Here is a 26,728-nt window from a genome sequence, read left to right as displayed (position 1 = left end):
GAAGCTGAGCGTTTTGGCCGCGGCCTCCACCTTCGAGAGGCCGGCCTGATCCGGCGTGAAGAACAGCCTGTTCATGTTGGCTAGCTCGACCTTGTCGTAATCGAACAGCAGCAGCTTGCCGATACCGCAGCGTGTCAGCATATCCGCCGCAACGCTGCCCACACCACCGACACCTGCAAATGCGCAACGGAAAGAGGGTTAACTTGGGGGGACACGGTGGGGCGCATTGCTTTGGGGCATTCCCGAAGATTATTACCTACAACAGCGACACTCTTTTGGCGGATGTTCTCGTACTCTTTCACGATTCCCATACGCTGCAGGGCCATTAGGCGGCTGTAGGGATTGGTATCGACCACCTCTGCCGACATCTTCTCGATCCGCTCGCGTCCTGCACCTTTCGGATTTACCTGGACCGTTTCACTCTGCTGAGCGGACATTCTGCAAGTTATATATTGCTTATCTTTTCCAAATCACGACTCTCGTGTAGCGCTTTGGTGTCTCCCGGATCGAACGCACTTTTCGCAATCGGTAAACGAACGTCTCGTCGCGTGTTGCCGTCAGCAAACGCAGCGTCAGCAAACAGCTGACGTGTGTGTCAGTGCTGCCTGTTCGCGACGCACACACAATAACAATGTGGCTGTAAATTTTTAAATTCTACGACCATTCAATTTACGGAAAACGAAACGGTGTTGTCGCGATCACGTACAAGTACAAGTCGATGCTAAATCCGGATTATGGTGGACCACGAATTACCGATTGCGATGTTGCCCTCGCAATGTTATGTTGTTTTATGATATGCGCACAGCATAAAGCATGCTGTCAATTGGTGAACAAAACAAAACCGGGCCTGCTTGCCGTGCTCTCGGTAGCTGCTGGTGCTGCTGCTGCTGTGGAGCGGTGCGGCTGAACCAGAAGAGAAAGTTGTTTGGCGATTATTGTCTTGCGAATCCCTGCCGCTCGCCCGCCTGCCGCCCATCCGGCTGTTTGCTTTACTCGATCGGCGACACGAATTGTTCCACGCTGGCAGCGGGACGTGTGTCGCAGAGGAATACCGCGTGCCAACTAGGATCACACGACTAGCGACGAACAGCAGCACACACGCGGTGTGCAGGTATGGGCGATAGCATGTCGTTGCCAGCTATCGGTTGCTGATTTCCACTCGACGTGAATACCGGGGGCATTCCTGATTCCCGGCCAGGTCCTGATAAGCGTGGGAGCCTCTTGTCTGATTACGCCCGCGAACGCGATACCGTATTGTTCTGTGGATTGTGAGTGGTGTGCTGGTAAGGCTGAGTTCGGATTAGTGCTTCCGAAATATGGGGGCCCCATTGCTGGAGGTAAGTCTCGTGTGCTGTTTTCGGAAGGGGTGTGAAAAGGGAAAGGATTACCATCATCTCCTACCACCATCGCTGATAAGCATCGACGTGGCATTGCTCACCACCGCTCCCGCTACGCTATCCGATGGTACTTGTTCTCTTTTCGGTTTGTTTATCAACCATCGAAGGTCACTCGGCAACGGAGCTATCGCATATTCTTTCAAGGTCAACGAGCGAGCGCTGATTTCCGGGTGCCGGACTGGACATTCCTCTGCTAGTCGATTATATTCTTATTCCATCTCGTTGCAGCAAGAGCTCTCGCTGTACGATCCGGCTCTGCTCCTGAGCCTCGATTTCTTTCGTTCGCCGGCCAAATTCAATCCACGCATCTCGGCTGCGGTCCCGGGAGAACCATGGCTTAAGGTTCGTCCGCTGCAAACCGGGGATTATCACCGTGGTTTCCTCCAGATACTGTCGCAGCTGACTAAGGTTGGCGATGTGTCGCTCACGCAGTTCCTCAGTAAGTGCGCTCGCTTGCGTTCTGATTCTCAGCTGGGGGCGGATGACCGAATAATTTGATGGATGTTGATGTGTCCGCAGATCGATTTGCGCAGATGCGAGCGAGCGGCGACTATTACGTGACGGTCATCGTGGACACGCGTCTAGACAAGATTATTGGCAGTGCGACGCTCGTACTCGAGCGCAAGTTCATCCACGGGTGTGGCACGCGCGGTCGGTTGGAGGACGTCGTAGTGGATGATACGTACCGTGGCAAGCAGCTCGGCAAGCTGTAAGCATAACCATAGCTAGCTGCTGGTCTGCTGCTAGTCAGTCATATGGAAACAAAACCCGGGGCTTATCGCCTTCCCGTTTTCATTGCAGCATCGTCGTCACCGTAACCCTTCTGGCCGACCAACTTGGCTGTTACAAGATGTCGCTGGATTGCAAGGACAAGCTGATACCGTTCTACACGTCGATCGGCTACGTACTGGAACCGGGCAACGCCAATACGATGAACATACGCTACGAAGCGGGTGCTGGCGTAGTCAGCAACCGGACGGCCGGCCATGGTAACCAGCCGGACGATACGGAGCCCTCCTGACAATTAGCCACCGGTGCTGCTGTAAATAGTAAATCCAAGCTCTAGGAACCTTCTCATCGTTCCGCCGGACCCCGCGCACGGCGCATCCGGTCCGCACGCTTGCCAACGCAAAATTCCGCAAATCACCGCGTATTTTTTATTTTGCAATTGGATTTACTTATTCACAGGACCCCGGGGGAGTCTGTGCTATTGCAGTGATGGTGCCCGGTACACGGTGGTTCTTTACTCGCCGCCACAGCACACGCACTTCGCAATACTTGCCCCCGGCAGCGGCATCTGGTACATAATAGGAATGTTTTTTATTTGACTTTTTATTTCTATAATTTCTTTTCCACTTGAAGGTAGTACTTAAAACTTTTAACATTTTTTTTCCAAGCTATCAGGCTTTAGAAAATTTTACTTCAATTGTACATGGTGGTTGTGCTTGAGCTTATTAAGAACTTGGGTAATAAAATTTGGTAAAACTGTAGACAGCGGTTTATAAAGTCACTTACAAGAGGTCAATCGTAAAACTCACGTTTGCAAAATCCTGGCGTGGTTTGGCGAGAGTATTTCTAGTCATTCTTTACGAATTCCCTCTGTTTCAATGTGAACAAAGCATCATTACTTCATTGCAGCAGTTGAGTCTCCCAAAATGTTTTTTTTTGTACCCTACAAATGCTCTCTCGGCTATACTGTTCTCTATATTTTACTTAAAATTGTTCATAGAACGCCGTAAAAGGAAGGGAGAGCAGCTGCCCAGTCCGTACAGTGTAGTGGATGTTGGTTTTTTTAGTTACCAGAATGAAAAACACAGAACATCGGAGTTGACATTACACGAAAAATTCGTTCAGTTTATTTCTCATATAACAAATTGATCGCAGACGACCGTTGATCGCAAAAGAAAAGCAGCTCTCTCCCTCTCTTTCACACATACACACACTTTCTCTCGTTCTCTTTTCCATGCGAGTGCGACGACCTATCAGCTGTGCTCGCTTCGGTACACTGTTATAGTTCCTCCTGGTCATATGATCTTTAGATGGGTGGTTGTTGTGCGCCGACGGGATGAACTTGTTGGAAACAACCAGCACCAGGCCAGCGGGTAAGGTATGTGGATCGCGATTCGCAGTGGCACCCGTTGAGTACACAATGGCGATTTTGTCAGCTTAAATAGCTTAAAAGTAAGCACACGAGAGCACTGGAGAGCGACGTGAAAGAGGGACGAGATGGGGAGAGGGTGGCATCCCGCACCACTCGTCGTAGTAGCAGTAGAAGGCGCGTTAAGGGAAAGGGTCTGCATTTATATGTTAAAGGGATGGAAGAATGGTGGACACAAAATGGGCAATGGGAGGGAGGACGCCGCAGACGGACAAGAAAGCAGCCACGCCACAGAACGGCGAGATCTGGCTTATTTGAAGATCTTGCCCTGGTTGAACTTGCGACCCTGCTTGTCGGTGCCGCTCCAGGAGAAGTACTGCTCGACCAGCTTCTTGGTGGACTCGTCGGCCGGATCCAGCTTCTTCCAGTCGTACACCTCGTAATCGACCTGCCAGTCCGGCGACAGCTTGAAGGCGAGATCCTGTCCACGCCATACCCAAACGCCCGAGATGGTGCTGTTGTTGTCCTCGCCGAATAGGCAGACGGAGGCGAAGCTCTGCTTGCGCATCTTGTCCAGCCGCTGGAACATGCCGGTGATGAGGTTGCAGCTCATGAACACCTTAGTCAGCTCCTCCGGGTATTTGTACTCGCCGAACCAGATCGAGTAGTGGGCGGGATCGAACTTGGTCCAGAAGTACGGGATCGATTTTGCCTCCTCCTCGTTCGAGTAGAAGCGCTTGAAGTCGTCAAAGTTAAACGTACCCTTCGGCAGCGTCTCGAAAGGATCGTTCTGCTTCGGCTCGGCCGCAATCAGCTCGTCGGCAGCGTCCGGTTGCTCCTCTGGTGCAGCTGCCGCCGCCGCCGCTGGGGCAGGCTTCTTTTCCTTCTTCTCCTTCTTTTTGTCCGCCTTCTCCGGTTTGTCACCGCCTGCACCACCAGCGACACGCGCCTGGAACTCGGCGTACTTCTTCGGATCGACCACGGCCGGCTTTGCGCACAGTGCCAGGGAGGCGATCACGTTCTTTACCTGCGGCTGGTTGAGGATGGTGGTGAACCAGCGGTTCACCGCGGTGTATGGGGCGCGGAACGACGGATCCAGCACATGCTCGTACGCCGGCAGCAGTGTCGCGAAGGTGACGATATCGCTGAGCGTCACTCGCTCGCCAACAAGGAACGTTTGGCGCGTGAGCCGCTCGTTCAGCACGGTCAGCGTACGGCGCAGGTCCTCCTTTGCGTGCTCAACGTTGTTCTTGTTGAATGGCATGATGCCGAGCACGGGGTAGACCCAGGACTGCACGGCCGGCAGCAGCTCGCTGTCGGCGAAATGAAGGTATGCCAGCACCTCTGTCTGCTGGACCTCGTTCGCACCGCCGCGCAGTTGCTCGTTGCTGAGGTACCATGCGATCGCGTTGCTCTCGGCGAAGCAGCGACCATCCTTGGTCTCGAACGCCGGCACCTTGCCGAGCGGAAACTTCTTCAGGAACGTCTCGCTGCGGTTCGTCTCGCCGTGCACGTAACCCGGCGCGACCTCGACCGCCTTCCCGGAGTACTGGGCGGCGATCAGCGCCTTGAACGCGCGGAAGTTCTCGGGGTATGTGTAGAGCGTCTGTGGGCGAAAAGAGAAGAATCCCCCCGAATGAGATCACAATCGATCATCGGGCCAGGCTATGGGCCAGCTATGTGCCGCACAATCGGGGCCGCAATTACGCTGTGTCTATGTCCTACGGCCGGATCAGACCAAACCGGCTATAACCTAATTTGGGAGTCGCAGCCGCAACGTTAGCGCAGCAGCAACGGCAAACGCAATGGCCGGCTGCTGCCATTGCTGACACACGCCAGACGTCGACCGATCAGGCCGCGAGTTCCGGCTCTTTTTTTTCGGCGCTATTACGCCCTAACCGAGACCGTACTGCACTTTCTGCGCGGTCACTCTACTTACCCCAGCCATTTTAAGCAGTTCTGCACACGAATGATACACGGAACAACAGCGCTTTTGCGATTTTCCACAAGACGTGCTGGTACACAGGTACGTGTCGACCCGGAGCGGAAATAAAAAGGAAGTCGCCGCTGTCGTCACCGCCGGTGTACATCGATTCCGTGTATGTGTGCGCGTGCGACCACTCGTAGTGACACTAGCGTGTTCGTTACTCACGCTACTGCTCGCTGAGCTCCAAAGTTGTCTGTAAACATGCTAGTCGACCATAAAACAATGGAAATGCGATAAAAATTCTACGGTTTTGCTTAGGAAAGGAAACGAAAGGAATTGGTGCCTGGATAAGGTTGTTTTACCAGAATGATACGTCTACAACATTAGTTGAACACCTACAGTAGTAATTGTAAACGACGCAAGTGTGTGCAACGATCGCACCATCAGCTGTCAATTTTATGAGCTCACAAATTCGCCAATTCGCCCCGATCGCTTACCTTTTCGCCCTAGCGCATTTCGCGCAGCGCGCGTCATCAGGCAAAAGAGGAGGTGCACGAGAGAAACGCGACGCCGAAAGCTGTTTTCATTAGTTTGTTTGGGAATTAATTGGTAATATAGACACCGGCCAACCAGATAAGATCCAAACATTCCAGCCGCCTGCCTTCCTGCCAATCCGGATCAACGGGGTAACCGGAAGCATGGAGGTCGAACAGCCGGAGCTGTTGTTTTTCGATACGTTCTCTCACGATTCCTACGAGGTAAGCTTAAGGGCGAAGGGGCACCGTTCGCGGCAGCTACCCAGTAGCATGTCCCACACTCACGTACTAATCGGTCCATCTTTCCTTTTCGCCGTTGCACACAGCGTAATCTGGATCTGGTGCAGTTTCCCAACCCAGTCTACATAACGGAGGTGCGCATCATACCGCTGGGAGCCCGTGTGCATGCCGACTTCCCAGGCGGCGTTCGGCTCGGCGCAACAAACCCTTCCAACTTCCACATCGAACTGTTCGTGAACGATCTGGGCAAACCGGGAGCAGCCGTGTTCGAGAGTTTGGGCGAGCTCGAGTATAACCAGAACAATTGCATCCATCTGGAGTGTGACCGGCGGGCGGAGGAATTCGTGCGTCGCATCCCAACCGATGGGCTGGTGCTGAAGGGTTGGTACACCACGCTGACGCTCGCCGTGTACGGCATTCTCACCACCAACATCGCGGAACCGATCATATCGCCGCGCGAAACAACGCCCCATCCGAGTGATGCGTTGCTGGTAGGCGGCCACGAAGCGGGTGGCATCGCCGAACCGATCGGGTGTGGGGTCGAGTGGAACCAGGAAGTGGTGATTCACAATCCGAACGTGGTGTTTGTGCAGAAAGAGTACCCGGACGATGACAGCGAAGATGCCCCCAAGGATCCGCGGCCGTACGCACGGCGTGTGGCAGCGGCAGCGGCGGCGGCAGTCGCTAACGTGGCCAGCCCATCGGAACCCATCTACGAGCCGCTCGAAAGCGGCAAAATACTGCCAAACGAGTATGAGCTGGAGGAGAAGCGCGGCAAGTGTTCGGCGCAGCAACTGCGTACGTCCGAGCACCAGGCGCTGTTGCAACAACAGCAGCAGCAGCCAACTCCGACGCCACAACAGCAACTACAGACGCAACTGCCGCCTCCCCAGCAGCAGCAGCAGTACGCGTACGAACCCGTCCGTTCACCACGGCTGCGGCGTCACAGTAGCCGCGATGAATTTTCGCGATCGCCCAGCCTCGACAAAGAGTTGGATTCCCCGCTACCGCCCCCTCTACCTCCGGCGGCGACCAAACAGTCCGGCCAGTCGCAGCACATACGCGAATGGTCCCGCAGCCCAGACTACCAGCCACCACCGTTGCCACCGTTCTCATCGCGATCGCGTCGATTGCGTAGCGTTTCTTTTGAGCGGGGGCAGCACCGTGACTCGTCGTACGAGCGGAACGTCGAGAAGGAGGACCGACGACGGCCGCGTTCGCCCATCGGTTCGCCCCGTCGTCCCCGTTCGCCGGATCGCAACGAATCCTCACCGGAGGAAATGGAAGAGGAGGACGAACCGCCCATGGTGGGAGGCTCGATCATTGAGCCGGACGAAATACTGGCCGAGATGGAGGAGCTGGGTAAAGGGTCGGGCTTCCACAGCAGGGCAGCCACCCAAACCCTGCCCAGCAGCAAGTATACAGGACGGGACAAGCGGAGTGTCGCGAGCGTGATCCGATCACCGTCCAAGCATTCACCTTCCTCGGGCTACAGCGGAACGCGCAACAGTGGGCAATCGCAGCAGGTGCAATCATCACAGCAGCAGCAGCAACCACAGTCACAACCACCGCTACCGCCACCACCAGCGCACCATCACAGTCATCACCAGCACGGCCACCAGCACCATTATCATTACCCGCACCAGCACGGCCACCAGCATCACTCGCAGCAACAGCAGCAGCAGCAGCACCACCATCATCATCACCATCACCACCAGCGCCAACTGTCTCCTCATGCACCAAGCGGTGGGAGCGCTGGACCGCCGATGGTTAGCTCACCGCCTCTACCGCCTGGCAAGTGCGAGTTGCCGACCCACATCTCGCCGGTGCAGTCGCCCACGATGACGGCTATCGAGGAGGATATGCTGTCGGTGACAGAACAGTTCGAGCCCATCCTGAGCGACGAAGAGATCCCCGAGGACTACGACTACGAGTCCTCTGACTGTGGAGGGGACTATGCGTTCGAGTACGGCAAATGTTTCAATCCGTTCACTGCCACGCTGGTGCGGTATGAGCGGCCACAGGACGCTAACAGTGGCTTCAGTGGGGTGGAGCAGAAGATCTTGCTCACGATCGAGCACCTGCTTGCCCAGGAGCGCTACAATCGGGAGGCAACCGAAGGCTTCGAGCAGGAGAGTGCCGACTGGCGGGAGCGGTTCGTCGATTACTGTGAGCAGCTGGTGCTGCACTTCAGCCAGCTGCTGCAGAAGGACGATGCCCGGGACGCGCTCCAACAGGTGCTGGAGCGCTGGATCGAGGATGGCTGGTGCGGCATCGAGCGGCTGATTAACTGCATCCGAATCGCGCTCGATTTCGATTTGGCGATGGGGCAGGCACAGCCGGCGTACAAGCTGCGCCACATGAAGGCTGGCATCCGGTTAGCCGAGTTTCTCGGCCCGTACGAGTGTTTCATGCGGCAGCTGCTTGCCCAGGACGAGTTCAATCTGTTTGATCGCTTCCTAGGCCTCTATTCGCAGAGCTATATGGCCCTCTCGATCAAACTGATGATCATCCGGAGTCTGTACGCGTGCTTGGACAGCCGGGCCGCACTGCACTACTTCCTTTCACCCTCGTACAACGGCTACCAGCTGCTGCTCGACCTGCTGCAGGAGAATCCGTCGACACGGATCGCATTCGCCCTGAAGTCGTTGCTACGCAAGATCACACTGTACGAGAACGTCAAGCTGATCGGGGCCACCGTGGAGCAGCTGTACGGCGAGGAACAACAGCGAACAGCAGTGACCACATCGACCACCGAGCCACATCAGATGGAGCCAGAGACGTTGGAGCTGCTGGAGATCTGCCTGACCGAGCTAACGAAGACGATCTCCTGGAACGAGATAGCGCTGTCCCAGCCAAAGCGCTTCCTACCGGTAACGGCCAAGTTCGAGATACACAAGGATCTCTCCTCGTCGATCAACGTTAACCGGACGATCGTGCAGTTCTTCAAGTCGTACCGGCTGCTCGAATCATTGGTGCTCCTGCTAGATCTGAAAGCGACACCCGGGTCACTGTGCGAGATCATCTACGGTCTGCTGGGGGTGCTGCTACGCAGTCTGCCCAAGTTGCGCTACCTTGCCGACCGTGCGCACGTCAGCAACTTGCTGCTGCGCTGGTTGTTCCAGCACGTACCACCGTTGCCAGTGCCGGACGGTGCTTCCAGCAAGGCTAGTCTGTACGAGCTGCAACCTGACCTGACCCGTCCTCAGCTGCTCGGGCTGGAGCTAGTGTACAAGCTACAAACACTGTACCACCTGGATGAATTGGTGGCCGGTCTTCGCCATCTCTCGAGTAGTAGCGGATTGGATGTGGCCTCGGACGCGGCTGCACGGGAACGCGAGCGTGGTAACCTGGCCGAGTGTTTGCAAGCGCTGTACGAGCTGACGCATGGCATTGGTCGGCGCTTTGCCATCGAGGTGCTTGGAATGGACGGCAATTTGGGTCTGCTGCTCGATCTACTCGAGCGTGAGAAGCGCCTGCTAGCCAAAGAGGAGGCCAACGCTGCACAGTGTGGAACTGGTGGTGGTGGTGGTGGTGTTGGTGTTGGTGTTGGTGGTACCAATGATGGTCGCGACGGCAGTAGTTGTGTGAAGCAGAAATCGTCACCGATCCTTAGCTACTGCGTTGATCTGATTGACTGTACCGTGCGCCACGCGGATGGTGTTACCTACCTGGCCACGCACGGTTCAGCACTGCTCGGGCTGGTGAAACAGCACGACCAATTCGAGCCGTCAGTTAGCACGGTGCTGCAGGAGCTGGCCGTGTATCTGAAGCCGCTCGAGCTGCACGATCTGTTCGCGTACGTCGACATTGGACCACTGGTGGAGCTGATGAAGCGCAGCGTCGAGTACGTGACGGCGTTCCCGGGTGATCTCATCACAGCGCTACGCCTAGTGCGCTATCTCGGCATAGCGCAGTACGATGGCTACGAGCAGCCGAACGGCGGTCACACCGAGTTTAAGTACAAGTACACGTTGCTTCAGTTCTACTCGGCCGACGGGAAGGCCCTGCTGCTGTCGGTGATTGAGAAGCTGAACCATTACTTCGACCAGCCGGCCATCCACGCGTCGAGCCTGGCTAGCGGCCAGGGCGTGCTACTGACGCAGGTGCTCGGCCCAGCCGTCCACATCCTGCGCAAGCTCGTCACCTACCTGATCGACTGTCGCAACACGGAGTTCCGCGACTTGGCGCTGGTCGAGCCGCTGCTGCGTACGTACGCATTGATGCAAAGCGTACCGCCGACTGCCACCAGTAGCCCGGATGCGCGCCAGGTGCAGCGCGAGATCGTGCGCATCCTGCTTGCCTACACGCAACCCGTGCCGACCGAGGGCCTAGACACGAAGAACATCCAGCGGAGCCTGTGGACGCAGATGGTCGGCGAGCTGGTGCGGTTCACGATGCACGGGCCGAACTACTTCCTGCCGGGTCTGCTGGTTCTGTGCGAGCTGCTACCGTTGCCGCTACCGATGTACTGCCGCCAGCGACTGAGTGTACTCGAGGTGAGCCGGCTAATCAAGGACCGTCAGCTGTGGTCGGCACACCTGCATCCCCAGAGCCCGGCCATTGGCGAGCTGATCCAGACGCTCTGCACCTCCAGCTATGCCCCGCTGCTGGTTGTGCTGAGCCGCGTTTGTCTGCAGTTATCGGATCTAGCTCCCAACATGACGCTGCTGATCTCGAAATCTCTGGCCGATCTGATTGTACAGGAGCCGCTACTACCGGGCGGGCTGGCCAGTACTAGCCACGCCCGGCTGCTCAGCTTTCTCGCCGGGCTAGTGTGCAATGCGTCGGTCAAGGTGTCGCTGCTCTCGATCCTGCCCGGGCGCATCATGGACATGCTGATGAATGTGCTGCTGAAGCCGGGCCAAACGCCGGCGCACCAGCAAACGCAAGAGCACATCTACGTCGTGTTTCAGAGCCTGTTCGATGCCGAGATTGCGCTCATGTTCGGCGCCGACATTGATCCAGCGCTACAGCTCGCCTGTGCCCTGCCACCGAAAGACATTGTCGACACGTTCGCTACGGTTTGCTGTGAGTGTGTATCGTTCGAAGAGATCGGTCCCAGTGTGCTCATTGCCGCCCTCCGCACCATGTTACTACTGATGGAAAACGAGTAAGTTTCTTCTACCAAATGAAAAAAAAAACACCACAAATTACACACATCACCACATATTCATCCATGGTGTTATCACTTCTGCTTCCCTAACAGCACTACCTTCGTGGCACTGGTGATGAATCTGTTGCGCCGGAGCGACGGATGGCGCACCGTGATTGGCAAATTCCTGCACAAGGCGAGGGACAACGTGAATCCGTGGCGTGTCCTGTTTGGTTTGCTAAGCGAATTATGGCGTGGATTGATCGAGATAGACGAGCGCAGCCTGGAGGGTTTGAATCTGCCGAAGCGAACGCTCGTACTACCTGTCAGTCAGCTCGCGCAGCTCCTACCAACAGCCGGCAGTGGCGGGGAGCTCAACGATTTACGCTCCGCTCAAATCCTGCTCGACGATATGCTACAGCTATTCCAGCCACCCAAGTCCAAGGATGGAGAGGAGGCTGAGGATGAAGAGGACGAGGATCGACAACAGCAGCAGCAGCAGGAACAGCAGTCGGCTGACTTGATGGACGTGTCGACGGACTCACCGGTGACCAGCGCCGGCTCGGTTCCGTTCGGTCGCAGCACGCTGGAAAACATCGAGTATCTGCGCCGGCAGCTGACCGCAGCGATCGATGCGGGTGACGAATCGTTCGCACCAATCGATTGGACGGTCATCGCGGTGGAGCCGTTGCCGCAGGCGGAAGGCATTGTCACGCAGTACGGTTCTCGCAGCGTTTACGTTTTCGTCGACGAGTGTGGCGCCTCCTCCTCATCTTCCACCGAGCAACAACAGCAGCAGCTCAAGACGAGCGAATGGCTGGGCTTTATGCCGTGCGAGGACGATCTGGAGCGGGAGCAGATACCGTGTGATCTGCAGGACCTCGCCAAAACCTGCCTCACTGGCGACACCAACCTGACGGCCGACTGCAAGCGCTTGCTGCATTTGTCCGCATCGCCGCATTCAAACCGCGATCGCCTAACGACTGCACCGTGCTTCCGAACGCGCCGCGTTGAGGTGGAACCGAGCACTGGTCGGCCGGAGAAGAAAATCTTTGGTAAGTGTATCAGGCTGCTGTTTAGTTGTGCCGAAGCCTAGACGCTTTTTTTTCTGTTTATTTTATTTTTGTATTCGTCCATACTCATGTTGCTTGCTCTTACTTTCTCTCTCTTCTCTTTTTCTTTCTGTTATTCTTCTCACGCTATCTCCGCGTTCCATCAGCTACACCGCTGCGTGGTCGTGGCTTCAGCAGGGCACCGACCATCCGAGGCGATCTGTTCCGATCGCGGCCACCGAACACATCGCGACCACCATCGCTGCACGTGGACGACTTCTTGGCGCTCGAAACGTGCGGTGCACAACCGACCGGCCCGACAGGGTACAACAAGTTGTCGCGCGACATCATCACGATCCGCGGTTCGAACCGCAGCCGCGGTCGGAACTATCCCGAGCGGGCGGGTGGTCGCGTTTCGTCCGGCAGTGGTGGCGGTGGCGGCGGCGGCGGTGGCGGTGTTTCTGGCAGCGGAGGTGGTAGCGGTGGTGGTAGCGGAAGCGGTGGTGGCACCGGTTCCAACTGGTCCTCCTCTCCATCGATGCACGATGGGGGCGGATCGGGCGGAAAACACTTCAGCCATGGTGGAAGCGGTGGTGGTGGTGGTGGCGGCGGTGGAAGTGGTGGTGGCAGTGGAGTCAGTAGCGGTGGCCATTACCGGGACAGTAACCACTTCAGCACGCAGCGACCACGCTCTGGTCGGGGCTTCAACCGGTACAGCAGCCGGTTGTACAGCAGCCGACCGCTGTAAAGGAACGACACGGTACCCTTTAGCTATAGGTTTACATGCTACCTTTCCCACATTCAATTACCTCTCTTAGCGTATCCTTCTCTCCGTGTTTCCGGTCAGGGAAGGCCAATTCAATTGAACAACTGTTGAGGTTGAAGTAGGAAAACTCGACCGACCGAATAAAGTCCGGTGTGCCGGGAGTTCGCAATTGTACATCTCTGGTGTTCTGGGCCAGTTCCTTATTCACCCCAACAGTGACGATATCACAGCTTCCCGAGAAAGAACGAGCTCCAGCGCTCGCATAGATTTGGTCACCGGCCTCACTTCTTCGTCGTGCAGTGCGCCACAGTATCAATCCTGTTTTAAAAAAAGGGAATGTCCATCGACTGCCAATCTTCGAGTCAAGTGCAGTGACCAAGGTCGTGCACAATAGGCAACCGACAGAGCATCGTCGAGCTTGGGAAAGAGAGAGAGAGAGAGAGAGAGAGAGAGAGAGAAAGAGAGAAAGGAGAGCGATCATAATTGTCACCTACTTTGACCCCTGTGCTCATTGTGCGTGTTTCGTCACCGGAACACACTCACACCGACACCCAATGCAGCAACAGCATCCCCGCACTACCTGTTTGTTGATCGAGAGGGGGCTGGGGGATGCTGCTGCCGCATCCCCCCACAAAATCCGTCTTTCGTTGGCTTTTGTCCACCTTCGTCGACGTGTGGTCGTCATCATCATCGTGGTATGCTCGATTCCTGCTTTGGTGTGTGCGTTTCGGTGTGTGTTTTTTTTTACCGCGACAACACAAATTATTGGGTCACGCAACGACCCAGTACACAACGAGAGACAGCGCACCGCTATGTTGACCGCTCCCTCTCCCACCTCCACTCATCCCCTTTTTGTTTCACCCCCTCGACAACCCCCCCACCAACCCCTTAAACCTGATGTATGCGTTCTTTTTTTCGCTCTCTCTCTCTCTCTCTCTCTCTCTCTCTCTTTCTCTTATTCTTCATTGCTCTTTCTTCCTGCTCCATCTTCCTTCCACCCCTTTTCCCTTTAATACACCTTTCCTTCGCTGTTGGACATATGCTCCACCCACCCCCCCCCCTCCTCACGGGCTAGCTATACGCGCCCCTGCAAGCCAATTAGGTGGAGGTGCGTAGGTCTCCGTCGCTCGTTGCGCTCTCCTCTGGCTGCTCTCCTGGTCTGTGTACGTGCACCGGAACCAGCGGTGCACCCGTTGCCGGTGGACCCCACTCGTGTTTGCCAACTCGTCCCCGGGGGGGGGGTTGGCTGCCAGGTGGGACAGTTGCGTCCGAGACGCTTGCGCAAACGGACCGGCACGAGCGGTGGTCCGCATGACGGTTTGCTGGTTCTGGCGTGGCTTCTTCTTAGCGAGTGTTTCTGAGGACGACTGTAGCGAATCCCGGCCCGGCCGCGGTGTGACGACTGAGCGGGTGAGTGTATCTGTGCGTCGAAAGTTCTGCTGACCGATTTCAAGCCAACATTCCCCCAAAGTATCTCCCAGAAGTTTGTGTAAAGTGCATCGTGGACCATCCTCGATCAACCCCATGCACTGTCATGGAACTGCTAGAGTTTTCCTCCTTCTGTTTATCCCTTGTCACCACCACCATTGGTACATCTGGGCAGGAGAAAGTTGGTTCAGGGTCACGATCATGGTTCCCAAAGCCGATCTCAGCGCGTCTTGCGCTCAGGTTCGGTGCCGGTGCGAGGTAGGAATCGAGGACGATCGCGGATTCGCCTGCTTCGGGGACTTATACTTGTGGGGGGAGTGGGGGCGGGGGGGGGGGGGGGGATTCTCTGCGCTCTAGATAGATCGTCGAGTTCCGATAACCGAGAGAGAGAGAGAGAGAGAGAGAGAGAAAAAAAGGGGAAGAAGGTGGTGATCGCACGCAGACTCGATTGTCGCAATTGATGAGATACCGAGATCTTTGTTGTTGGCCATCGACCGACCGACCGACCGACCGACCGATCGCACCGGGACCGCGAGCCACCAAACATGATATGGCGTCCTCAGCGGTCACAGTGTATGACAGAGAGGGAGAGAAAAAGAATGAAACGGAGAACGGCTCGAAGGAAAGGAAAGGGGTCGAAAAGAGACTCTTCAATTAACGGTATCCTGCTGCTGCTGCTGCTGCTGATCATTGAGTGGTGAGTCTTGGTTCTTGGCCGAGCCATGCCGTATCCCAACCCCCCCTCCCCCCCTCCCTTTGACAACTCCTTTCCACACGCACGCAGACGCTGATATGTGCTCCGTTGCACCAAGTGTGCTTACTGTGGCTCTTGTGTGTGTGTGTGTGTGGAGTTGGAGGGAAAGCGTAGCGTACCGAATCACACACACACACGACCCCCTCACACCCCTCACACCACCAAGTGTTGGAGACGGAGGAGAAAGCGAGAACGATGACAAACGGCGGCAAGTCGCACACTGGAACCTGGAGCCCCTGTGGCTGGCTGGCTGGCTGGCTGGCTGGATACGCCAATCAGTCGCCCCCGTCATGCTGGAATTGTAGGGGACGGGAGGAGGGGGATGGATTGATGTCGATCGAAGATCGAGCGAAGGATCTCGCATGTCACTCGCTGCTGCTTCTTTTGCTGTTGGGCATGAGATCGATCACCCGGGGAGACCCGGGGGGGTCCCACCGTTACCCACTGGTCCCAGCTACCCCGTCACGGTCACGATGGGGACACACACATGCACGCCAGGTAGAAGCAGCGCACGAAGCAAGTCGGCCAAAGATCATTGACCAGGTCCGGCGTAGTCTGTTGGCGCCCCCGGTGGGGCCAGCGGAAGGCCCTAGGAGTGCCTGTTGGTGATGAGAGGGGGAGGGGGGGAGAGAAGAAGGGAAAAACGCCAATTCCCGGTGCCTTCTTACATTTCCATTCAAAACGGAAAAAAAGGGAGAAGAGAGGAGACTATTACCATGGAGGGACAACTATGCCAGGACTTCAATGTATCTCTCGCTCTCTCTCTCTCTCTCTCTCTCTCTCTCTCTCTCTCTGTCTCTCTCTCTCTCTCTCTCATGGCATTGCGCAGCATCCAATGCTTGCTGCCAAGAAGGTGGAGGGGGTGTCAAGGGTATAAATCCCGAATCCTGATCCCGTGTTGCCTGGCTGCCGGGGACTGATCCGCCGTCTGACGCCTGACCGCGATCGTGACCGCACAGCCGGCGCCATATTGTGTGATCGCACGGGCGGGCGCGCTGTGTCGTGCTAAAAACCCGTTTTTGAAGAGACAAACTCGCTCCGTGCAGCCACCAGCCCATTGTCCGGGAATCTGGACATCGTCCGAACGTGGAACCGGTTCTGGAGTGCTCGCTTATGTGTGTGTGTGTATGTGAGCGTAGTGTTCACAGCAGCGGCAGCAGCATACATCATCCATTGACAGGAGTGCGAGATGCTGCTGCTGCTACTAGCGTTGCTTGAGTTTGCCGTTGCGTTGCTCAAGGTCGACGTCGTGTGTCCTACGATCCTCGATCCTCGATTTCATTGTCAGCAGAAGCAGCAACAGTAGAATGGCCCAGGAGGAGGAGGAGGAGGGAAAAACCGGGAACCGGTTCCTCACCGGGAACGCGACGCACTGTGCGAGATCGATCCTCGCTCAAGGACGAAGAGGCGACCGCTTTGCTGCGAATGACATTCGCTTTGCGGATGCCCTTCCCTGGAGGTCATCCTCCAGTGGCCGGGGCGGGGGGGGGGGGGGGGGCAGGGATGGAAGGAAGGAATCGGTTACACGGGGTTGTTGGGTTTCTCGTTGCGTTGATCAACGCCGCCGGTACAACAGGTTGCTGCATCACGGGCACGCTGCTGCTCACTTAAGGTGGCATGGCAACGGATAGTAAGTGCAGTTTACAGTGCAGTGCAGAACATTTAGCATTGGCTGTCATTTGTTTGAAATTTGCTGCGAAACTTTACTTTCAAACGCACCCCACAAGGCCACATTAGGCAGATCCATGGTTTTGTGCTGCCACTGGCGAGTGTCCGTGATAATTGTTATCACCGGTAGGGACCGGTATCTAATTCATATCCAACAGCTTGGGCTTTACACCGTGTCCAATATATTCTCATACAAATTCAATCATTAATATTTTCTTAACGGGTAGATAATGTTCTATCATCAGAGTGTGTTTTTTTTTAAAAGAAAAACTGCTACTAATCATTTAAAAAATTGGTTTCGGAGTTACCCCCTATCCACTCATTTTTAACGAGCTTCAATCACTTCTAAAGTCCAACGCACGTGGCACGGACGACTTTCATAGACATTTCCTCCGATTTTTTTGGGATCGTTGCTTCAAACGGAATAAAATTCGACAATTTTAGTTCGTTTAGGTTCAATAATCGTAGAAACAAACGATAAAGTCCAGTGGGTTGAGATCTGGTGTACTGGGAGGCCATTCATTCTTCTCTAAAAATATGGTTGAATTGTCCTTGCACCAGTTTTGAACCAAAATTGCTCCCCCCAGAGCGCTCCATCGTGCTGGAACACATAATTTTCGTTCCCTTATCATCTTTCCTTGCTTGATTTCACCATTTTCTACACAAGATATCTTTTTTATTACGTTGGATAAATTTTTCCGCCTTTTTCAATGAAAAAGGGGAAATATACCCCCCTAAAAGATCACACTAGTCGCATTTTGAAAACCTGGGGACGTATTTTTTGGTTATCTGTTACATCTTTAATGTTTCTGCAACATACGATAGATTGGACATCACAACTTTGCTCTAGAACAAATAGCTTTTCATCAGAGAACACAAGTCGTGCCAGCGTGCCGTGATACAGAAGAAGAGTTGCTGTTTCATTTTTTTTTTTTGCTGGTTAGCTTCCGAAATTCCGTGAATTTTCCATTTTTCATAAGCATTACATTCTCACTCCTATTTAAAAAAGTTATACGTAGTTGATATCAAAACTTTCAATTCTGTAGCCATTTTTCGTATCGAACGTTGAGGATAACATCGGATACGTTCCCGAACGGCCTTGATCACTTTTTCAGTACTAGCCGACCGCTTTCAGCCCGATCTTTTTTTGTAATTCAAAGAGGAACTCTCAAGCTTTCTTTTAATGGTTCGATATACGAAATCGCGCTTGATTCCAAGATGCCTCAAGGTTTTGAAAATAGGGCTTGGACGCTCCCTATCCAACATCAGTTTTTATAACACAGACACGTAATTGTTTCATGGTTACTAAAATTAAAGCCCCTACATAAACAGACCAACTGTTAAAATGTTAAGTAAACACTACAATTTGAGAAAACAATAACTACAGGGTGCGCCATCAGGAAGTATCTTATTTTAATGTTGAATAACTCTGTCATTTTTCAGCCGATTTTAAAAAAATAAACCAGTTTTATTCAGGTTATTCTATACCATTTATTGTGCCATACTCAAAATATGATATTCGATCAAATGATCACCTTCATTCGACATACAAAAAAGAGGCTCTTGACAACATTTTGAGGAATTTTTTTTGGCAATTTCAGCTCCAATATTTGCTCTAAATTGTTTCATAGTCTCCGGTTTGTTGGCATAGACCTGTTTTTTTTAAATAGAACCACAGAAAAAAAGCCAGCGCCGTCATATGCGGCGAACGAGGATTCACCATCCATTGCTCGACCGCAGCTTTCACTATTGACCGATTATTTTCAATGTAAAGTGTGACAATTTCAGTCCGCTCTTTTATCGTGAAGTGATGCATTACTAAAATGGCCTAGACTGAAGTTTCTGAATCTGTCCTATTTGTCAAAATCGACTGATAAATGACAGAGTTATTCATCTTTAAAATAGGATACATCCTGATGGCGCACCCTGTAGGTGCTGTGAACATACCAAAATCGTCCAGCAGAAAAGTGTATGGGAATATGTTGGACACGATGTATTTGTCTGATTGGAAAAAAGGATAAATTTGCTCATGCGCGTGGTGTATCAGAATGTAGCGAATTAACGTTAACGTGGGAGTTTCAAAAAAACGTTGCATACAAAGCAACGAAGTTTCCGAGATATCATCCTGTCAGGACACTCCACGGTGCACTCCACTCCCTGGTCGCCAGCAGAGCTGAGTCGTGTTTGGGGTTACCCATTTTTTTCTAATTTTTGTCGCAGTTGCCATTGGTATTTTATTCATAATTTCATACACCTCATACCTGGTTTATTCAACAGTTGTAAACCAGTCCGGTTTTGACAGACAGACTCATGGAACAGGACCCTAAATATTGTTCTCATTGCCTCGTTGCCACCTTCTGCTCATTCTGCCAGCAAAGGCACGGCCCATTGGTCAAGGTCATCCGGGGCGGTCAATCGGCGGTGTTGATGCAGCTGCCACTGCCGTTGTCGCTGCAGCACGTTCTCGCGCATTCGCGATGGAATTGTAAATATTCCGCGACTGATGATGATAGCGAGTGACCGAGCGCGAGATGATACGGATACAACAGGCGGTTGTGCAACGTTCGCTCTCGTCTCTCTCTCTCCCCAACTGGCGTGGTATTTACTGGAATATCCCCCCCCCCCCCCCACCGGACACCTCTCATCAACACACCCGATCACCCGCTGGTTTGTCTCGCGAACGCGCGAGTCAGCCATTGTTGTGCTACGATCCCATCCAGCAGCAATGCTTGTCAGCGTTCTCAGCTCGTCAGAGTCAGTGCGCCGGAGACCGTGCGTGCGTGATTCCCCCTGTCCGCCTACGAGGAACGGGGGGGGGGGGGGGGGGGGGCTCCCCATTTCACAACGTGTGTGAAAGATTGCACCACGGCACGTAATGGGTGTTGAGTAACGCCACGTATGGATGCCGCGAGCCCCACAATCGAGCCTCTGGTCTGGTGCATTCCCACCAAATATCTGATCTCGCTCGATCCACCCCCCCCCCCCCCCGGGGGGTTATGGTGGTTACCGTGATCGTAGCGCAATGTAGTGGCGCCCGGGTTTACCCGGTCTCGAGAATCCCACGGGATCGGGATGCGCATTCCCCGGGGACCCGGAACACCTCGGTATCACCGTCGCAAGCCAAGGAGTAGGAGAAGGAGGAGGAGGAGCACTACCTCAAGGCCAAGCGGAGCGTGCGGATGCGAGTTGCTGTGTGAAAGTGGAGTGCACCGCGCTCGAGCCGCGTCAGCAGCGAGGCTTCATAACCGGTAGCAGCTATGTACTGACTGTTGCCGCTGCTATTGTTGTTGCTGCAGCGGTGCGCTGGCGACGATAAGCAACGGTATTCGCGTTGTTCCCGCGGAAGCCGGCCAAACCCGCGCACCGCGGTGTGCCGGAAGAGCCGGCCTGGACACCCGTTTTGTTTGTAAGCCGCACGGACGGCCGGACGGACTACTGCGAACCGTGGTTGTAACTGTTGGCTTCTTTTTTTGTTTTTTTTTGTTACTTCCCTCAAACTTTTCCATCGGCGGTAGCCGGCCCTCGGCTTCACGTGAAGTGGCTACGTCCAAGCAACTGCTACAGTTGTTGTTGTGGTTGATGACACCGCATCAACAAACGGCGCTTACCTTCGCCAATGACCTACTTCCCCAGTCGGGGCACTGGCGATGACACAAACCGTGGTGTGACCGTGCGACTATAACTTGCCGCTACCGATACCGATGAGCGACCGAGAGCGAATCGAGAACCAGAACGAGAAATGCCGCCCTAATTGCCATAGCACGAACCCGGGGTTCGGTGTCTGTCTCCTGTACGTCCCAGCAGCTCGCTCCCTAATGCGTCTAGACGTGTTAGGCAAACAGAAGGCGTTCTTCTGCCGTCTGGTCTGTCACATTTGGTCCCTGATGTCTGTCCGTGCGCTGCCACATCACGCTGGTGATGTTGTTGCTCTCAGTACAATTACATGTGGATAGTGCATTATGCAAGAAGAGCTTCCGAATTATGCTTCCGAAAAACCTTCAGACCAACTCCCGATTCCCGATGGATGGAAGCGGCGGTCCATTTGTTGTAAAGGGTATTTCACCAATTTTACCGTCGCCTTGCGGTGAATTGCGAAATTCACTTCTTGTGGGGCGATGGCCACTAACAGTAGGTCCACAGTGTTTTTCCGGATGAGGATTGCTCGAGAGAGCTCTCGTCGATCCACTCTCTTTCTCTCTCTCTCTCTCTCTCTCTCTCTCTCTCTCTCTCTCTCTCTCTCTCTCTCTCTCTCTCTCTCTCTGATCTCTGATGATCCGGTCAAATGTATGGAAAGTACTAGTAGTATCTGCTCCAGATGATCTGGTGAATGGTCGCCACCTTCCGGTTGCCACTGAACTACTTTTGAGCGACTTTAACGGGTACGGGGATGTTATTGCCTTGTTTGTATGATTGTAACATTTCGCTGCAAAAATACAGGGTTGCTGACATGACGTGTTACCGATTCAAAACACTATAACTTTTTTGTTTGAAATGATTTTGTACTGATTTAAACGACAAAATTGTTTTAAAATACTCAGATTTTCAGAAACTATTCGCTTTAGCTCAATCTGGCCACATTTGGCTCGAGTATAGACTTCTAACGGCCCGAAAAATAATTGTTGCTGCACGAATGTGATCTTGTGGTATTTTGGCACGGTTTTGTACAATCGATTACATTAGCGCATCCAGAGCTGGTTTATTTTTTAGTCCTCACCTTGCTCCTCAACTTGGATCAGACGGAACGGTCCATCGGATCTGCGTCTGGCGAAATCGAAATCCACTGTGTGGACGAAATGAAGTGTGGAACTTTTTTTGCTGCGGTGTAAGATTGTGTGCTTTTTGGAAGTTGCAAGACTCTTGAGACTCTTGAGTTCATTTTTCATTATGGACTGTAGAAGATCGAGCGAAATTTTCACATCTTTTGCGAAGTCTTTTTATGGACTGCGACGCGGATTTCGTTGAATTGTGGCCTTCACTTTCCGAATCATTTCTGGCGATGTTGCGGTTTTTTTGGTCCACTTTCATAGGCGTTTTGTAATGCTATCAGTACGATTGTATCGATTTATGGAGCGATACACAAATATTTTGTTCATTTTAAGGTGACTGAGCTCACGAATTATAGGTTGAACGTTGTGATTTTCCAGCCAAACAAACGCCATTATGTTTGAATTACATCACGATAAAAAAAATCTACAAAACACAGACGCAAATGCTTTTGGTAGCTTGTAAATAATATATTAAACTATAACTAAAACAATTTTGGAAAGATACAGCAGTGTAATACGCGTTCTCCTCTTTCTCTCTCCATCTGAGACTAACCCTTTAGAATTTCCGACAATCTACTAGTCGTCAAAAAAAAAAAATTAAAAAAATATTCACCAGCGCTGAATTATGACAACGGATAACGACAATCCAAGCAAAGCGAAAGCAAACCCTGATATCAACAACATGGTACATTCGGCAGATTTGTGTGGAGCGGCTCTTCGACTAGAAATTTGATATCTTTTGATACATGGTCTCTGCTACCTGGTCCTTCGACTTGTTTTTTTTTTTAGTGTTGGACTGGGCTGGGCAGTTCGTTAGTTCGCTCATGATACCCGATCATAATGGCTACTGTCTTTAACGCCGAGGATGGGTCAACTCTTTCGAGGTGGTGTGACCGGAAGGTTGGCCGGAAAATCCGGAACAACACAACACGAAAACAGGTTGACCGTTGCGTGTGTGTGTCTAGGGCAGCGATTTGGCGCTCATAATGAGGTATTGATTTGGCATTTGCAGTAGTGGAAGTTAATGGGGTAGTGCATTGACTAGGGGGAAGGCACTACCTGCTCCTCTGTCACCACCACGGAGCAGACGCACGGATGAGCACAATGTTTTGACAGCCTGCACGGTCGAAGGGGGTTGTCTGCGGGTTGAGATGTTAGTGAGCGAGCGTGAAGAGCTCGAGATGCCCCACAGTCGCGTCGTCATTCGTAGCAGTAGAGCAGCAGAGAGTGCTGCAGCGCTGTGTGTGTACGTGGAAGGGGCAAGGGAGGGGGGGGGGGGGGAGGAAGGCGGGCAGAACAATTGGAGGAAGAGTAATTGTGGGGCTGGATTTCAATGCAGAACTCGCGGGACCCAAAGAGAGCTAGGTAGCGAGAGAGCGAGAGTCAGAGAGAGAGAGAGAGAGAGAGAGAGAGAGAGAGAGAGAGAGAGAGAGGGAGAGAGAGAGACACACACAGATTAACGTCGCCCTTTGCGTCGTCAGGCGCTTCTCGACCCGCTTGCTCGCTGCCTAAATCATCTTGCTCCGGTGCGCTGGAGGTGACCCGCTGCAAGCGGAACACGAAGAAGAAGATGATGATGATGATGAGGATGATCATGAGCACAAGCACAGGAGGGGGAGAGTGGGGCGGGGGGGGGGGGGGCGGGGGCACGCTGTAATGAAGCAGCCCGCTAGCAGCAAACAACGACTACGACAACGACGTGCAATTCGCATTCTGGATTCCCGATATATAGATATACATATATTGTTTGTCCCCCCCCCCCCGGTGTGTGTGTCTGAGTGCCTCCAACCCTATTCTTTCTGAATAGCTTGTGAGGGAGGGCGGAAGGAGTAAACTGGAGTGTTCGAGAGAGACACACATACACACACGCAGGGAAAAGCCCAACGCGTGCGTTACGAAGTAGAAAGTTTTGCCTTCGCCATTGCTTTGCTTTCACCCACCACCCTACTCAGGGAGGGGGTACTATCCCTTCTTTTACCGCTAACCCCTCCCCAGATGCCTCCCCCTTGCCCTGGGGTGTTGCCACTTTTCGCAAAACCGGGATCACTCACCGCCATGATCGTGTCCGTGATCGCTGAGTGCCGAGAGACTCAGACACCGATCGAATGTGTGAACCGGATCGTGCTAGGCTTGCGTTTGTGTGTGAGCGAGCGAGCGAGAGAGAGAGAGAGAGAGAGAGAGAGAGAGAGAGAGAGAGAGAGAGAGAGAGAGAGAGAGAGAAGGGAGAAGTGATCGGGATCCCAATGGGGCGCACGATCGTGAGTATCGTTCGTTTTGTTTCTTTACTTTTTTTTTTTGGTTTGCTTCAAGCTTCCAGAACTTTGTGTTTATTCAATTCAATTACTTCAATTCTTCCCCCGGGGGTTGCTATCTTGGTACAGCATTGGCTACAGCTACTATCAAAGACCATACCTTCACACACCATTTGAGCTCTGTCTATACCCCAGATCATTACAGTGTTATTTGTAATGGGAGGATTATGGTTAGTGCTGGGCCCAAAAGAAAAGACACAGTGGTGAGGATTGTTTTGTAACGAAACCATTAAACATTATTGCTTCTTCGCGTATTGCCATGTTGGGTTGCAATTGTTCAAGAATATTAGCCCCTAGCTGGATGAAAGTATGTATGATAGACTGGAAATAATACGTACCGGAAACATGAACAATTATTTTTACATTACTATTCATGACGATCATCATGCATCATTGAAGTCATGACTCAGTATCTTTTGCCAGTGGATGCACCGATACATTCATATTTTTTACACAATATTTTTAACAGTTTCTTCGTTTAGCAAAATAATAAAAGACTACCATAGTCCCTGTTCAACAGCTGTACTATTTGTGACCTTTCGCCTTTTCAAATCAGCTTTTGCTGGATGGCTTCTTTGGCAGTTAGCAGCCAGTACAACCGTAACCTCGAGCAACAAATATGTTTCGAGAATCTCAGCATCGAAGTTAGTGATTCTTTTGATCCGAGTTTCGAGAGTTATGTAAATTTTCTTCATTTATTTATCGGAAAATCTGTACCTGTGGCATGATACACCTTGTTGTTGGTTTGTGATCTGATCATGAATTTAATTGAAAAAAATAAATAAATAGGAATTGTACCTTGGGTGGCTTTAGACTACTTTCGGCAGCTGCCAAGACAGGAAGGAAGGATGCTTTAGTGCTTCAAAATGTTGTCCAGCGTAGCGGATAGAGGCAATATCGAAACGGAATCTACAGGTGCAAGCACTAGAAAGATTTCATTCAGAACCTCTAGTCTTCTAAGATAACCCCTACGTCGTCGAGAACGCTCTTCCATCTCTACTAGAGATGTCACCTGTCAACTGTTTTTGTATGAACCTATCTTGTGGAGGTTAAAAGTACAATACCTCCAAATACCTATCCCCTCTAATCACGGTGAGCAATTAAACTGGATTCTTAGAGGGATATTTTCATTTGCGGTAGTGCTGTGTTGGTAGTTGGTTCCATTTGTATGTTATTGGTCCGGAGGATTAGTGATCTCGGCGGAATGAAGGTTTATAGATTTAGAGTGGTGACAGTAGCAGTAGCACCCTCGGCCTCCTGCCATCTCGCTCGCTGTCGGGGCGCGCATGCTGCCCCTTTCACTCCTACGCGTGAGCAATCGAGAAAAAGACACTAAACAGGGGTCGGGTCGGCGGGGGATGTAAGCTGCGCGATCTTGCGCGTCACTCGCGCGCGATGTTTTGGTGCGTGAGCGCCTGTCACTCGAATTGTGTTTTGATCGCGGAGAGTGAGATCCCGGAGAGAGAGAGAGAGAGAGAGAGAGAGAGAGAGAGAGAGTTGAGTAGCGCGTCGAGAGTCTCGAGGCAAGGTGCGCGAATGCCACCTTCCACCACGACAGAATAAGACTGCGTGGTTTTTCATATGTTCCCTTGCTCGCACCGGGCAAAAGATCGCACAATTTAACAGTGATCGTCTCGCTGACATTGCTCCGTGTGTGCGTAAATTAACACATAGATCAAACACAAAAAAAGCACCCACAGACCGCATGCTCGAGCTGGGGGAAATGATTAGAATCACAAAACTCGACCCGCGTGCTTCGGTTCCTCGATCGAGCTCGATTCGCGTTCGCGAGCCTCGCGAGCTTGTTGGAGCCCTCCGAGGGCTCTCACTGAGAAAAAAAAAGGTGAGATAAATGAGTGACTCTGCATCCATTGAGTACTCGATCGGTCTCTCCCCCTCTCTGTCTCTCTCTCTCTCTCTCTCTCTCTCTCTCTCTCTGTCTCTGTCTCTCCATGCTTCTTTAAGCAGCTTCGTAGCAGCAGCGGCAGCCGCGGCACAGCAGCGCCGGACGAGCCACAACAACACCAAACGTCAAGCGAGCTAGAGGCCAGCGCTGGAAACAGTCGTGAGCCAAACGCGTCCCTTGGTGGCGGATCCGATCTGATCCGATCGGTCAGTGGCTAACAGAAGGCAGAAGAGGAAAACCAAGTGCGGAGAAGAACAACAGGAAGTGAGTGTATAGAGACGCGACGTGTCGTCACGCGCGCGCGTGAGTGTGAGTGCGAGTGAAAAAGAGGAAACCCTGGAAGAAGAAGGAGAAAGAAGGGGTGAAGGTGGACAGTCGTATAGTCGAGGGGACGGATCGAGGGCTGCGATCAAACAGCTCTGACGGTACGGGTATCCTCGCGTGTTACTGTGCGGTCTGCTGCTGCTGCTTCTTATGCTGCGTTTTGTTTGTTTCCGGTTTAACCACTTGACTCGGCGCACACATGCATGCATAGGCACAGGTTCGAGAGCTAGCTACTTTCACCTGACCGACCGGGACCTGGTCTCAGCACGTCGAGCTTTTCGCGGTCGCAGCTAGTCGGTGCAAACCGACAAACATCTTCTGCCTCGGTGCAGAGGATATCCTGTGGATCCGCGCAGTTCGCTAGTTCGATCCGTTCCACCCTTTCCACGCGTGGAGCGGGGGTGGTGCGGACAGCCCCAAAAATGCGAACACTCTATCGCGGACGCGGCTCCAAACGAA

General features: G+C 52.9%; 5 protein-coding genes across 8 annotated transcripts in view; 3 read left to right on the top strand and 2 right to left on the bottom strand.

The window, feature by feature from the left end:
• Positions 1 to 461, bottom strand: part of LOC126579550 (ubiquitin-like modifier-activating enzyme 5) — a 1,721-nt gene extending 1,260 nt beyond the window's left edge. Inside the window, exons 1-2 of the mRNA XM_050242938.1 lie at positions 257 to 461; positions 1 to 173 (exon numbers count right to left, since the gene is read on the bottom strand). The exon at positions 1 to 173 is cut by the window's left edge and continues 1,260 nt beyond it. Of these exons, the coding sequence (XP_050098895.1) occupies positions 1 to 173; positions 257 to 437 (354 nt within the window). The 5' untranslated portion in view covers positions 438 to 461. The remainder of the gene's footprint in view (positions 174 to 256) is intronic.
• The window catches only part of LOC126579553 (probable glucosamine 6-phosphate N-acetyltransferase), a 214,187-nt gene extending 211,300 nt beyond the window's left edge, over positions 1 to 2,887 (top strand). The window contains exons 2-5 of the mRNA XM_050242950.1: positions 1,305 to 1,337; positions 1,626 to 1,836; positions 1,917 to 2,106; positions 2,199 to 2,887. Coding sequence (XP_050098907.1) covers positions 1,317 to 1,337; positions 1,626 to 1,836; positions 1,917 to 2,106; positions 2,199 to 2,418 — 642 coding nt within the window. The 5' untranslated portion in view covers positions 1,305 to 1,316 and the 3' untranslated portion in view covers positions 2,419 to 2,887. The remainder of the gene's footprint in view (positions 1 to 1,304; positions 1,338 to 1,625; positions 1,837 to 1,916; positions 2,107 to 2,198) is intronic.
• Positions 2,888 to 3,224: 337 nt separating this feature from the next.
• Positions 3,225 to 5,565, bottom strand: LOC126579547 (elongation factor 1-gamma). The gene is made up of 2 exons (XM_050242936.1): positions 5,435 to 5,565; positions 3,225 to 5,101 (listed from the first exon to the last, which is right to left on the bottom strand). Exons 1-2 carry the CDS (start codon positions 5,441 to 5,443, stop codon positions 3,806 to 3,808), a joined length of 1,305 nt encoding a protein of 434 aa, XP_050098893.1. The 5' UTR covers positions 5,444 to 5,565; the 3' UTR covers positions 3,225 to 3,805.
• Positions 5,566 to 5,976: 411 nt separating this feature from the next.
• On the top strand, positions 5,977 to 13,285 carry LOC126579540 (protein virilizer). The gene is made up of 4 exons (XM_050242923.1): positions 5,977 to 6,180; positions 6,285 to 11,311; positions 11,408 to 12,348; positions 12,513 to 13,285. Exons 1-4 carry the CDS (start codon positions 6,121 to 6,123, stop codon positions 13,091 to 13,093), a joined length of 6,609 nt encoding a protein of 2,202 aa, XP_050098880.1. The 5' UTR covers positions 5,977 to 6,120; the 3' UTR covers positions 13,094 to 13,285.
• Positions 13,286 to 14,386: 1,101 nt separating this feature from the next.
• Positions 14,387 to 26,728, top strand: part of LOC126579967 (low-density lipoprotein receptor-related protein 2) — a 45,345-nt gene continuing 33,003 nt past the window's right edge. The window contains exon 1 of one of the 4 annotated variants that reach the window (XM_050243764.1): positions 14,387 to 14,521. The gene's annotated coding sequence lies outside the window, so the exon portion shown is untranslated. The other 3 variants (XM_050243763.1, XM_050243765.1, XM_050243766.1) reach the window with 3 other exon arrangements.

The sequence above is a fragment of the Anopheles aquasalis genome, chromosome Y (genome assembly GCF_943734665.1).
Source record: "Anopheles aquasalis chromosome Y, idAnoAquaMG_Q_19, whole genome shotgun sequence".
NCBI lineage: Eukaryota > Metazoa > Arthropoda > Insecta > Diptera > Culicidae > Anopheles > Anopheles aquasalis.
Note: the sequence above shows the minus strand (reverse complement) of the source record. Positions and strands in the feature narration are given on the sequence as shown.